Source organism: Notamacropus eugenii, chromosome 6 (assembly GCF_028372415.1).
Source record: "Notamacropus eugenii isolate mMacEug1 chromosome 6, mMacEug1.pri_v2, whole genome shotgun sequence".
NCBI classification, from domain to species: domain Eukaryota; kingdom Metazoa; phylum Chordata; class Mammalia; order Diprotodontia; family Macropodidae; genus Notamacropus; species Notamacropus eugenii.
The window spans coordinates 344,667,247-344,681,323 of NC_092877.1; the positions used below are offsets into that span (position 1 = coordinate 344,667,247).

At 40.6% G+C, this 14,077-nt stretch overlaps 1 protein-coding gene across 2 annotated transcripts; it reads left to right on the forward strand.

The window, feature by feature from the left end:
- Window positions 1-3: 3 nt before the first annotated feature.
- Window positions 4-13,946, forward strand: MRPL47 (mitochondrial ribosomal protein L47). Of its 2 annotated transcripts, none has more exons than XM_072618416.1 (7): window positions 4-83; window positions 2,216-2,361; window positions 4,484-4,544; window positions 6,302-6,398; window positions 9,806-9,936; window positions 11,198-11,293; window positions 13,681-13,946. In XM_072618416.1, exons 4-7 carry the CDS (start codon window positions 6,327-6,329, stop codon window positions 13,793-13,795), a joined length of 414 nt encoding a protein of 137 aa, XP_072474517.1. In that variant the 5' UTR covers window positions 4-83; window positions 2,216-2,361; window positions 4,484-4,544; window positions 6,302-6,326; the 3' UTR covers window positions 13,796-13,946. The 2 variants fall into 2 exon arrangements, with proteins under 2 accessions (XP_072474517.1, XP_072474515.1); XM_072618414.1 differs by lacking the exon at window positions 4-83 and adding an exon at window positions 107-222.
- The last annotated feature ends 131 nt before the right edge of the window (window positions 13,947-14,077 follow it).

Below are 14,077 nucleotides of genomic sequence, written 5' to 3' on the forward strand. Positions count from 1 at the left end.
CCAGCAGCCCCTGCGCAGCCTCGATGGGGCGGGGCGCAGGAACCGGAAGAGGTGTGCGCGGTCGGCGGAAGCGCAGTGTGAGGGTAAGAGGGTAAGAGAGTAAGAGGGTAAGAGGGCGACGATGGCCGCGGGTCGGCTAGTTTCTCTCTGTCGGGGCTTGGCGGCTGCCCTGAAGGTCCCGGAAATGTTGAAGGCTTCGCTGACCCCAGAGGCCAGCTCGGGGTAGGTATTCCGGTTGGGGAGGCCGACAGTCCCTTCACAACGTCCGGTAGCTCCTCCTCTGGTGTCTACAGACGTGCAGAGAGGCTTGGGGAGCCCCTAGGCCAACTCCCTCATTTCCCACACCCCGAGGAACCCCCACTCACTGCCCGGCCAGCGCGTGGGAACGACCAGACAGCCCTGGCCTTTTTGGGGGGGGGGGGGAGAAGTGGGGAAGAAACTGTCCCCTTCCCTTTAGGGACTCGGGGGAGCCGAGAGAGAAACCTTAGGATTGATTATAAAGCACTCCTTCAGGGGCCTTTCTCTGGAATCAGGAAGACCCGAGTTCGAATCCCGCCTCCGGAAGATAGTAACACGGATAAAAAAAAAACCCAGAGTTTGTGCGAGCCAGCGATGATCGGAGGGCCCGTGTAAAGGACTTCTGTAGTGCTGGGTAAACTCCAGGTGTCGGTCATAACGGTGATTTATCCGTTTCTTCCGATAACCCTGTGAAATAGGTGCGGAAAATTCTCGGAAAAATATGTAGAATACGTGTAGGCAGAGGAGTGACTCCTATAAGGCCACAGCCTGAAGTCGAGGGCGATCTTTGCCCGCTTTTATTAATTATTATTATTAGTTTCTCAGTTTTCAGTTTCTCCCTGTTCACTGGCTCCTTCCGAACTGTGCCCGTGGCTTCTCATCCTCAGAAAATTCTCCCTTGATCCCTTCATCCCCTCTGGCCATTGCTCTTGTGCTTAAATTCCTGGAGAAGGTGGTCTATAACAGGGGCCTCCCTTTCATTCTCATCCTAACTCTTTGCCGTGTGGCCTCTGACCTCATGTCCAACCAAAACTGGCCTCTCCAGAATTACCAACAACCTCTTCGTTGCCAAGTCTGATGGCTTTTTCTCAGTCCGTCTTGAGTTGTGTTCAGCCTTCAGTTACCTTCTCCTCTCCCTAGGTTTTCTTGACCCTTTCTTTCCTGGTTCTCTCCCTATCTCTGTGACCACAGCTCTGTCTCTTTGAATGGATCTTCACATCCTACCACTAACAGCGGGGACTCCCCAGGAGCTCTATTCTGTATCTGTTTTCTGTATGGAGTATAGCAGATACCTTCCATGGTTTCAGTTTGTCCAGCTCTGATCTCTCCTGACTATAGTCTTACATCTCCCACTGCACACTAGACATCTCAAACTGTATGTGCCAGGGACATCATGTCCCAAATTGAAGGTTTTGGACTCTGGCCCCTCCCCTCTTCCTAACTTCCCTGTTCCTTTCAAGAGTGCTGCTATGCACTCAGGCTTACAACTCAGATGTCATCCTTGACTTCCTTCTTTCTTACCACTCTCCCCCAAATCTAATTAGTTGCCAAGCCCTGTGTTTTCTACCTTGTAACACCTTTCCTCTATAGCCACTTCTATGACACAGCCACCACCTTGGTTTAATCATGTTAAAGTAGCCTGCTGGTTGGTGTCCTTGCTCCAGTTCTCTCCCCATTCCATTCCATTCTCCACTCAGCCATCAAATTGATGTTCCTAAAGTACGGGGCAGAATGTGCCATCTCCTTATTCAGTAAACCTAATGTCCAACACCAAGATCAAATATAAAATTCTGTAAAGCCCATTATAACCTGGCCCCTTCCTACCTTTCTTCCACCTTAGTACTATTTACAACCCCCCATGTACTCTGCAATCTAATCTAGTACACAGGCCTCCCTGCTGTTCTTCACATATAAAAACTCCATCTCCTGACCCCAGGCATTTTCACTGGCTGTCTACCCTACCTGGAAATTTTTTCCTCCTCACCTCTGCTTCCTGGATTTCCCGACTTTCTTCTAGTCTTAACTAAAATCATACTTTCTTCAAGAAAACTTTACCAGTCTTCCTTAATCCTATTGCATTCCCTCTGAAGTTATCCATAATTTACCCCATATGTGTCTTGTTTGTATATGGTTGTTTGCATGGTGTCACTCCCTTGAGAGCACAGACTGTTTTGCCTTTCTTTGTACTCATTTGCAGGTTTACTTTCAGTTTGTTAAACAAGAATATAGCCAACATCACACCCCTCCACCAGTATAAATTAATTCATACTACTTTGTCAAGGAAAGGACTAGAAGAATTTTTTGATGACCCAAAAAATTGGGGAGAAGAAACAGTCAAATCAGGTAAGATATTTGCATTTTAAGTTCTTGCCTTTTCCTCAAATTACATTGTACCTTGTACATACTGTCTTCCCCTAGCAGAGTATAAGCTCTTTGAGAACAGGGACAATTTCATTTTTGCCTTTGTAACCCTAGGATGGTGCCTTGCTCATCATGGGTGTTAAATAAATACGTAGAAGCTGAAGTTTTTTTGTACTTGAATATAGACTTTACGTACTGATTATTACATCAAGCCCTGGAGCACTATAGGTCCCTCCTAGATGAGTTCCATGATCATTCTAAAAGATTGGGGCTAGTAATCCACACACACACAGAAGAAACAAGTGACTGTGGAATGCCTCATGTCCAGCTTGTGAGTTACTCCCTCAGTACCTGTCTCCCACTGCGCAATAAGCAGGTCCCAGAATTGAATTAGAGGAGGAAAACGGGCTCAGCAGCACTTCAGCAAGTGGCTTGGTGCTTTTTGGTGATCCCAAATTGCTCCTCGTCACCAAAGCCCACCTTTTAAACACTTATGTTGTCCCTTTGTTGCTACATGATTGCACATCATAGGATACTGTGTCTTCAAAAATCAGGGCAGGTGACCCAGATTTACTGTGAAGGCCTCCGGTGGGCAGAAGTGAGCTGCAGCTTGTTGTCATGGGAAAAATGGCATAAAGGATATCAAGGATGTGTGTGTGACCAAAAACTGTCAGATATACAAGGAAATCAGATGGGGAGCCTAAAAGAGGCCCTGGTATTCGTGCAGTGCTAAAAAAGGGGCCTGCAGCACATAGGATTCAAGACACCAGGGAGTGTTTCTGGAAGGACAAAGACAAGAATCCTGTGGGATGAAGAGGCCAGTATAGATTGTGATCTGCGCCAGCGGAGGGAGATTACAGAGCCATCAGACAATAAAGGTTTCAATACTGCTTAGTCAAAACTAAATGCCAGCAGTCGACTTCTCATTGTTCAAGAGCTCTTGACCCAGACTCTGTCTGTTTTGCTTCTCTTTCCTGGTTTAGTGCTATTTGAAGCTTCTACCAGAATCAGCTAAAAGAGATGTAACTGTCTGGTTTGCTATTTGTTGGTAGGTCTGGCAAAAGGAAGGGGAAGCAACTGAATGGTACATAAAGATAAAAAGCCTTGCAGGCCTCATATCGGCCTGCAAAACTATCCATATTTTATTGTACTTTTATTTATTTTGTTAAATATTTCCCAGTTAACATTTTAGTCTGGTTTGGGCTGCACTCAGGACACAGCGTATTTGACACCTGAATTAGAAAACTAACCCTTACCCTTATGCTCCCTCACCTCACACTTCAAAGCAGTTGCCACATCTTGCTGTTTCAACCTTCACAACATCTCCCATGGCTGGTTCCTTTACTTAGCCACCAGCTTAGGCCATGCCCTCATCACCTCTCACCTACATCCTTGAAATAGTCTCCTAATTGGTCTCTTGCCTCAAGTCTCTCCCATCTTCAATCCATCTTCCACCTAGTTGCAGGAATGATTTTCCTTAACTGAGAGTTTGACCATGTCACTCCCCTACCCACCACTAAACCCCAGTGGCAATCTGTTACCTCTGGAATCAGAGGTAAACTCTGATTCAAGTTTAAAACCTTTTGCAACCTGGCCCCAACCTGTCTTTCCAGCCACCATAATACTTCTTCTTGCACTCAATTTTCCAGTCACACTTGGTTCTATGTTCCTCAGTCAAGTTACTCCATTTCTGATCTTCATTCCTTTGCCCTGGCTGACCCCCACGTCAGGAATGCACTCCCCACCTCCTCGATTCCCTTGTTTTCTTCAAGACACAACTTGAGCACCACCTTCTAAACAATGCCCTTCCTGGTTCCCCCCCAGCTGCTAATGCCTTCCCTCCCTAGTTTCACTGCCTTGTATTTATTTTGTACGTACTTATAAATGTATATGTTGTCTCCATATAGAACGTGAACTCCTTGAGGGCAGATGCTGTTTGACTTTTTTTCTTTACGTCCCCAGCACTTAGCAGAGAGTTTGGAAAATAGTAATAAAATAATAAATGAAGATTGATCAATAAGTTCGTGTTATTGCAGAAATAATGGATAAAGTCTTTAAATATGTTGGCTTCTAAAAATATATACTTCACCCCTAATTTTTACAGGTGCTGCATGGACCTGTGAACAGTTAAGGTACAAGAGTAATGAAGATTTACATAAACTTTGGTAGGTATATGTAGTCTACTTAAGTACTGTGGTTGCATCATAGTGAATACTCCTCCCACTAAGGTGGGCCACAACCTTGCCACCTCATTCCTTCATAGATAGAGTTGGCTGTTCCTGAAAGAATTCATCCTGTAGTAACTAAGCTTCTGATAATGAGACTCTTGGAGCCTACATAGGCTGTCTCTAGAAGACAGATGTGGTCCCTTGTTCATAATTCAAACCTTTCTAGCTCAGTAGAACCAGCCATGTAATCAAAATCCATATGTTCAAGTAGATATGATTTACTGATGTAGATCCATATACTGGAGGCATTCCTTTATTTCTCCTGACTTTATGGGAATACCAATGCAGCACATGGGGTTATCCAGTGGTTCATCCTAATTCTTGTCGTATGACCACTCCCTATTTTACTTTCATGAATAACATCCTTGTATTTAGCAGTTCTGCCACATATTTACACCTTTGAAGCAAATGTAATCTCATAAGCTGGACGTGGGACCTTAGATGTCCCATCCAGTACAGGATTATTATATATCATTTAATAAGGGGGACCTTGTTTCCAGCTGGAGTTTCTTTGATAGAGGCAATCTAGTCAGTTCCCCTGTTATCACATACTTGGAGTGGAAGTTCCCAGGTTTATAAGATGGAGATTCACTGGGGATGGGGAATGGACCATAGTGTTTTACTCTGGATTAGAGACAAACTATATAGCTTCCTAAGTTTTAGTATAGTTTTTTAATGAATAATTAATAAGTAGAAATAGAATTGATTTTATGAACATAGCCTCATTCCCACCTTTTCACTACTTCAAGTTTTGTTTGAGTCCTTTGATATGTTGTATTTTTCCAGGTGGTTTGAGAATTTAGGTGGAGTTTAATTCATAATATTCACCTATAATTTTCTTTTGAAGTAGAGAAAATAAAAGATATTAGAAGATAATTAATGTAGGATTGTTCTTCGTTAAGAATTATCGTGTCAACAAAGCAGTGTCACTGTTTCCTTTATCTGTCAGGGCCTTACTCAAATTCAACAGGCCTAAAGGACTAGTCATTTGCTTTCCCTCTCCACCTTATCCTGGTATGTGAGGCTTTCTACAGTTCAGCCCCTATTAGATTTTCTAACCCTTTCTCCAGGGCTAGAAAATTTCACTGCATAAACTCTCTTCAAGCAGATTAATCTGCTCAGAGTTCCCTGAAAAAACCCTGTATCTTTTGTTCATGCTGTTTCCTCTCCTTGGCACGCCCTGCCATCTCTACCCAGATAAATCCCTCTCCATCCTTCATATCCAGAATGAAAACCTCCCTTCTCCAAGAACTCTGCTTTATTTACCTCAGCCAGCAGTGAGCACTCCCTTCAAACTCCTGTGTCATTAGTATCCGTACTGCTGCTGTGTCATTTATCAAAACACTACCATGGCTTGCACAAATACTAATACCTCTCTCTCCCCAAGCAGGTGATAGCCTTTGGGAAAAGAGATGTGTTGTCTTGCACTTCTGTATTCCCGTAACTTCACATAGTAGAAGCTCAATATGAATGAACGAACAAATGGGAACGTAGTTTTGCTGTGCAAAAGCACAGAACCCTGAACGTAGTCATGTTTTTTTTATATTAAATTGAATTTACTTCTATGCAGTGGTAGTCAGCATAAGAGAACCTTTGTGGGTTTTCTAAGAAATGTTTACATGCAGAACAATAATTCCGTTGTTAGAAATCACTACTTTTAGAAACATGTTCTCTTTATTTATTCTTTGGTTTAGGTATGTCCTACTAAAAGAAAGAAATATGCTTCTCACCTTAGAACAGGAGGCCAAAAGACAGAGATTGCCGATGCCGAGTCCAGAGCGATTAGACAAGGTAGGACCTTGGGGAGTGGAAGAACCAGGGGTTTGGCATGAAAAAAACTGAAGAATCAGATGCTGGTGCTTTTGTTGTTTGGTTATTGGCCTGTTCATAACCATAGCAGTCAGCACAGGCCATGTTTGGCACTCCTGCATCAGGCCAGATGCAGCTGCCTTCTTTTGGCTACTTTCTTTCTCTCCCCACTCCCTTTATGAGAAGGGGACCTAGTGTCTAGAGAAGAAGTGAAGACATGGTAGAGTAAAACCCAGATTATTGGCCTTACTTTTAGAGAAAGTCAGCTTCACTTAGTGAAAATTCTGAGTTACAGAGATATTTTTCAAGAAATATAATTTTTTCATTTTCAATACAGGGTGCAGTTTTAAACTATTAGAGTTTGAAAATTCTAAGCTTTAAAAACTTCACTCAGATGTTTGGGAAACCTTGTTTAATAATATAGCTCTGCTGACAGGGAGAAATACATGTTCCCCAAACCTTTTCAGGGTAAAACTTTTCATACTAATTACTGAAACATTTTAATTTCTACAATGGCAAGTATCAGTAGATAAGAACTCACATAAACTACAGCTCTTTAAAGGGATCCTCAGTAATTTTTAAGAGCGTAACAGGGTCCTAAACCAACAAGATTGAGAGCATCTTGTGAGTGAAGGAACAAATAAAACAAAAACTCTTTCTAAATACCACCTTATTGTCTAAATTGTTAAAATGAGAAACTTCTGCTAAAGTGGGCACTACAAAAGAGATTGTGGTTCTGCATGCATTTCCCTCCCTCCAGTAATTCCATTATCCCCTTGTAGTCTGGGGGATTTTGTCATTTAACTGCAACTGCTTTCCCAGGGTTCCTAGTAATCTCTTCAAAGCCCAAATGAATGACCTTTTCTCCTCCTAGAAACCCCTTTTCCTTTGGGAATGCTTCTTCCTGGTTCTAGCTCTTTATCAGTTTCCTTCACGGGATCATTATCCTCAAACCATTCCTGATTTGCAGATGTGCCCTGGCTTTTGGTCCTTTTCATTCCCTGCTGTCTGTGCTAGTGACCTCATGAGCTTCCATGGTTGTAAATATCACCTTCATGCAGGTGACTCTTAGATTTACATTCAGCTTCTGCAGATGCTGTTGGGGGCAAGCTGGTTTTATTTGGTTTCAGGCCAACTTTCCACAGGTCTGTTTTCTCCTCAGCTGCTTTTCAGTTTTTGTGAAATGACGCCGCTTGTAACGTCTGATCATCCTTCTCTAAAGTGGTTTGTAAAAGTGGGGCTTTTGATCAGTTTGTTTTCCAGTGTGATGAGCATTTGGAAAACTGGAAATCCTTTTTTTGTTCGGAAACTGTCGGGTGTGTGTGTGTGTGCACATAAATATACATACATACATACACACACTTCATTTGATGTCAATTCCCAGTGGACCATTGAACAATTGAACAAATATTCATTGGTCTGAATATACACCATGGCTTTTTTCCCCCAGATCTAGCTTGTATAAAACGTGCACGTTGCCGGTTATCTAATTTGTTTTTCAATATATTTCTATATAGGTTTTCTTTGAAAGCTTTACTGAGGGCTGGGTAGTGAACTGCATTTGTACCAATGTGGTAATCTCAGTGGTCTCTCTCATGGAGAGTGTCTTTCATAATGTTAATAAATTCACAAGAGATACCTTGTCTGAGGAGAGCCTTCAAAGATGTGTTTTTCTTCACCAAATTAAAAAAAATTTTTTTTTTAAACCGTGAACACACTGGCCTCTTACATCAACTATACCTCTAAGGTCAGATTAAGTCACTCTCCTATAGAAATTTTTCTGTTAAAAAATCTTCCTAATCCTTTTTTATGTTTTTCTCAATGTGCATACAGACTAATCTCTTAAAAATTTCATAGAGATTAGAAAGTAGGCAGAGAAAGTTAGTAATTGTTCTTTTTTTACTCACTTTTTTGTGCAGGGAGAGTAAAAGCAACACTTAAGATCTTTCCCCTTCTTTTGATATTTTTTCCTTTTTGAGAACTGTGGAGAATTGATCTCTCTTTTCAAAAATTCATTGTTTCCACCCTGGATTTATTTTGTATTTGTCTAACTTTGTGTCTATCAGTTTTTCTGGCACATATTGATTTATTTTATAAGATGACTAATAACTTCAGGAGACACTGGAGTGTTTATTTGGAGGAGTTTCTGAAATCCTGGCATTATGAATTATTAGCTCCATATTTGTAATTGTTCACTTAGGTAGTACTTATCCTGAGTATGTGCCTTTCTCCATATTGCTCATCTCTCTGTTGAACCAACAAAATAGTATCTATTCACAGTCCAAGCATATGATTTAGATTTGGGTACAGAAATCATACACTCTGCTTCATAATATGACAAGTTTATGGCTTCATTCCTTCTCTTCAAGTTGCCATGATCCTAGTATGTAACTTTAGCTTCTGATTATAAATAGAAATGTATGTGTTGCCTGGAGATTAAACATATGCATAGTTTCAAGAGCTGGAAGGAACCAAAATGGTGAACCTGACCTTTTTTTTTACAGGTGAGTAGACTGGGGCAAGTGACTTGCCTGATATCCCAGAGTAAGCAGCAGAGCCAACAACTATTATATTCTTTCTGCAAGTATCTTTATTCTGCAGAAAGTAAACAGGGACTGGAAAGGAAGGAAAGCTTTTTTTTTTTTTTTTTGTAAATTGTATTTTTTCTGTAGTTCTTCACTTGACTCCTCTCCTACAAGTGTGAATAACTGAGTGTTTCTGGATTTAAGACCAGAGAACAGTAGAATTGAGATAGAAGTATTGAATCTGGATCTTGTTCCTCCAGATTGTCAGGTTCATTGTGAAAGTTTAAGTTAGTCAGTAGGCATGTATTAAGTGCCCCTATGCTGCAAGAGTCTGCATATTCACTTTACTAGCTTAAGTCTATGTCTATTAAATATAGGATCAATCATACTTTTTCCATTTTTTACTTTCCAAAAATATTGTAGGAACAAACAACTTAGATATTTATAAGAAGTAGACTATATCGTTGGAGTTAAAAGACAGCTTATTCAACCTTTTAATTTTACAAATAAAATGAAGTTCAGAGATTAAAAGTACATTAAATGCTACTACATTTTTAGGAGTTTAAATTGACCAGGTTAATGCCAAATCTACACTGATAATGTTGGTAGAATAAGCTTAGTTATAACACATAATGGTACCTTATAATGATGAAATACAGCATGAGTTAAATGAAGTTTTCCCCAAATGTAACCACATGCACATTGTTTTAAATGAACCCAATAATGAAAATCTAGATTGTTTAACAGATTAATTAGACAGTTTCTGTTGACACAAAGTATTATCATAGGATTGACTTGACTCATTCTTTGGAATTCTGTAGCAGAAGATTCTGTTTAAGTTACCTGTTACTTTTCTCTTGTTAGGTGTCAGAGTCCATGGATGCTTTGGATAAAGTTATTCAGGAAAGAGATGATGCTTTGAGACTTCTTCAGACAGGTCAAGAAAGGCCAAGACCAGGTGCTTGGAGAAAAGACATTTTTGGACGTATCATCTGGTATGTACATAGGTCATGCTCTCATCTTGTAAGGTGAAGGTAAGCATGTACTCATTTTTCTGTATGCAGTGGTCACCATGCCACTATTGTGCTCACCACCCAGAACCTTCTAAACAACAGCCACAAAATCAGAGGATGGACAATCTCAAAAATGTCATACTTTCAGGAAACACACAGTATAAACAGAGATATCCCAATCCTGAGACTTTTTAGTACTCCAGAGACTGAAAAATCCATTTTGACTTACTAACAAAAGTAATAGAAACCCTTCTGAAGATTGTAATTTATTTCTTTGCTTTGTCTCTGTAAGAGTCAAAGAGTTTCTCTAGAGGGGATCAGTATATGTAATCATCTCACCTTAGAGCTCACATGTCCAGTTTCAGGTGAACCCTAGTAACTTGAGATTGCAGGCTATTTCATGGTGCTTCTGTACCCAAGGCCACATACCGTTTCACCAGCATCTATCTACAGTTTGCAACCATTACTCTCAAAAGCTTGTGCCAAGTTATGAAGCAGATCAAGTTTATATTTATTGGCTCATCTCTCCTTTCTGACTCCTCTAACTCCCTCTATTATACTGTTTGTGAGATCATTAATAGAACAGAAATTGGAATGGAATCAGACATTAGGCTTTTAATGATGTTTTTTCTTCCCTTAAAGCCTGATCTTTCATGTGCTGTTGAGGTGACCCTAGATTCTCAAGGGTCATATGTTTTGGATGCAAACTCTGGCAAGTCATCCCAGGCTAAAATGGCTTTGAGATGGTCTGAAAAATCAGCCTGAATTCAGAGTGGTCCCTCACCTGAGGCCACAACAGCTTATCAGATGCCAGAGAGGTAACGACCCACCTTAGTGGAAGGAAGGCTCACACAAACGAAATCACAGATCATATGAAGTCTTGAAACACTTTGTGGAATTTAGAGCAACACTTTGTAACCCTCCTGTCATCCTGACCTGTATCTTGCCATTGAGCCCAGATGGCTCTGGAGGAGAAAATGAGGCTGGTGACTTTGCACAGCCTTCTCTCACTTAAATCCAATTCACTGGCAATTTATGGCATCACCTTCCTGACGTCGTGGTCCTCTTCAAGAACGAAGGACATCCCCTCACCCATATCTAAAAATGGAGACTTAATGTATCGATGTTATAAGTCAACAACTGAATATGTCATTTAAGTGAAAATTTATGTTTAGCACAGAGAAGGGTAAACAAATGGAAATGCTCTGTCTGAAAGGTGATGCCATTTATGTTTTATCCACAGGCACAAGTACAAGCAGTGGCCAATACCTTGGTACCTAAACAAAAGATATAACAGGAAAAAGTTCTATGTTATGCCATACGTGGAACAGTTTGTCAGGTAGGCACAATGATTTTGTGAATGAACATCTTCTGTAAACCATAGGACAAAGACCTCTTTGGATCTATCTTGTGAAATATCAGGAATAAGTTCAATCCAACAAGCATTTACTAATTACCTGTGTGTGCTAGGAGATGGGAATAAAGAGAATGATCAGTCCTCCGTCTTAAGGAGTAGAAACTCTACTGTGAGAGGACACAACACATAAATATAAGTGTATGCATCCTGCTTTGAGGGAGGAGCTCAGCCTCCAATGAACCTGAAGATTCTGATTCAATTCAGAGCATTCATTGAGTGCCAGGTATTGTGCTTTCCTGCTAATACAGAGTTTGTATTCTGTTAGAGGGAAACACAGATGAATAATTACAAAATACATTTTTTAGTGGGGTAGTACTATTACATGGGGAAGATGTTATACAAGAGGTACTTGAACTGAGCCTCAGTGGAGCAACAAGTTTTAGAGGGGGAGAAAAGAAAGAAGCATGTTCTATATTAGGTGGATGATATATGTGTGTGTGGATGTCCCCTTCCAGATTCCAGTGGTGCAAAAGAAAAAAGTCTTTTTCACTCATTTAGGCTCTTACTGCTTAAAGGGTTTAGTTTAGCTTTGTATTCTTAATAATCAACTAGAAAAATTCCCTGTTCACTCACCAAAGAAAGGTGTTTCAGTCCTTCAGCATAGGACTGCTTTTTCCCTATTCAAAAGAGCAGTTTTCCTCAAGGGAAAAAAACCTTCCCTTTCAACTCCCTCCCCCAACACTCAATGATTTCAGTCTATTAATATTACTTTAAATAGAGGAATATTTTTAAATTTCAAGGTTGTTTGCAACCTGCAACTCATACCAACATTAGCAAGAAGAGCTGGTAACTGAGGATGGGGGAGATATTTTTAGTCATGTCCAACTCTCTGTGACTCCATTTGGGGTTTTCTTGGCAAAGATTCTGGCATGAATTTCTACTTCCTTCTCCAGTCTCTTTATAAATGAGGAAACTGAGGCAAACAGGGTTAAGGGTTGCCCAGGCCCAGGGTTGCCCAGCTAATGAGTCTGAGGCTGGATCTGAACTAAGGAAGCTGAGTCTTCTTGACTCCAGGTCTGGCACACCATCCACTGTGCCATGTAGCTGCCCTTGAGGGAGACGTTAAGCAGGTATATTTATCATCGTTTTTTTCACTACCAAATCAGCTCCCCTTTTCAGTTTTTTTATTTTCTGTCAGTGGCAACATTTCTTAAACCGGGTTTAAGACCCAAGTCATCTTTGTCTCTTCCCCTAAAGCCTAATAGCCAAATCCTATTGACACTCTTGAAAGGTCTTCATCTCCCTTTTTTTTTTTAAACACTGCTACTACTCTTGTCTAATATATCTATCACCGTACACATGGATTACTGCTAAAGCCTCCAGCTGATCTCTTTGCATCCTTTTTCTCCTCCACTCCATTCAGGCAACACTTATGTAAGACTATTCTTACTGTAATACTACATGTACTTATTACTTGTAGTGTTGGGAGGGAAACCACCTCCACCTCCTGTAGTGGCTCCCCAGAGCACACAGGATTAAATCTGTACTTCACATCCTGGCATTCTCAGCCCACCAAAGAACAGTCCTACACTGCCTAACCTTTACTTCCCAGTACTTATTTGGTATGGTCCCTCTTATTTCTTCCAAGCTTACCATCTCATTCCTTCTTGAATTCCTTTGTTCATTTTTATCTCTGACTTTGCTCATGCATCCTTGTTAGTGTTTCCTTTCTGCATCTGATTGAGTGTTTAGGGAGCCACAAGGTAACCATCTACTCTGAATGAAGTCTCCTGAGCTGATGGTCCATGCAGATTTGTCCAAATTTGATCCATATTTTTAACACAATCATATGAGGTTGATTGCTGTTTCTCAGGTTTTCTATCTTGGAATTGCCTTTGGGGCCCTATGCTACATTTTAAAAAATATACGTTGGTGACATGTTCATCTTTTAACAGTGGATTTGCTTTTTGAAAAATAGCCAAAGTGGCAGAATAGCAATGGCAAACTCCTCTCACCACCACCATCCCAACTCCAAAAAAACAGGTGTAGAAAATGTGCCAGATTGATGAGTTATTTTTCCAGATCAGGTTTGTGGTTCAGAGTCAGTACTTATCACAGGAGACACCTGGCACCTGGTAGTCTTTGTGGAATTGAGGCTGTATGAAAAATCAATTACATCTTATATTTTATTAACCCACAATCCACATAAAACTTTTTCACTTACACTAAATATTCCAGATGTTGGGCTGACCAGTACATCAATACACATAGGCGTCAAGTAGAATGGCTCCCTAAACAGATCTGGTTCCAGTGGTGGGTAGGAGGAAGGAAAGTATTAGCTCCAATTGCTGCTCTGCTTTTTGTTTTAGACTGAGGCTTGAGAAGTACTTGCGTGGGGAAGCCAAGAAGAAAAATTTGCAGAAGAAGAAACAGAAAATACTTCAAAGAAAATTTCCACAAATGTCTGCAGAAGCCCAAAATTAAAATTTAAGCAAGGAGGGACAGTGGACTCTTTTCCTAGTACTATTTCACCTTGGTAAAATTGAACTTTTTACTTAAGTTGTAATTTAAGGCTGGCTGGTAAATATGGCAAACTCATGGTAAGTGTTTTATTAAAAAATTTATTTCCATCTTATGAAGTTTGACTATTCCTTCCTAATTCTGCCAAGTGCTTAGCGAGGAATATAAGACCGTACGTTTAATTAAAGGAGTTTTGCTGGCCCAAAGCAGCAAGTCGCCAGTTGATTTTAACATAACAACCAAAAA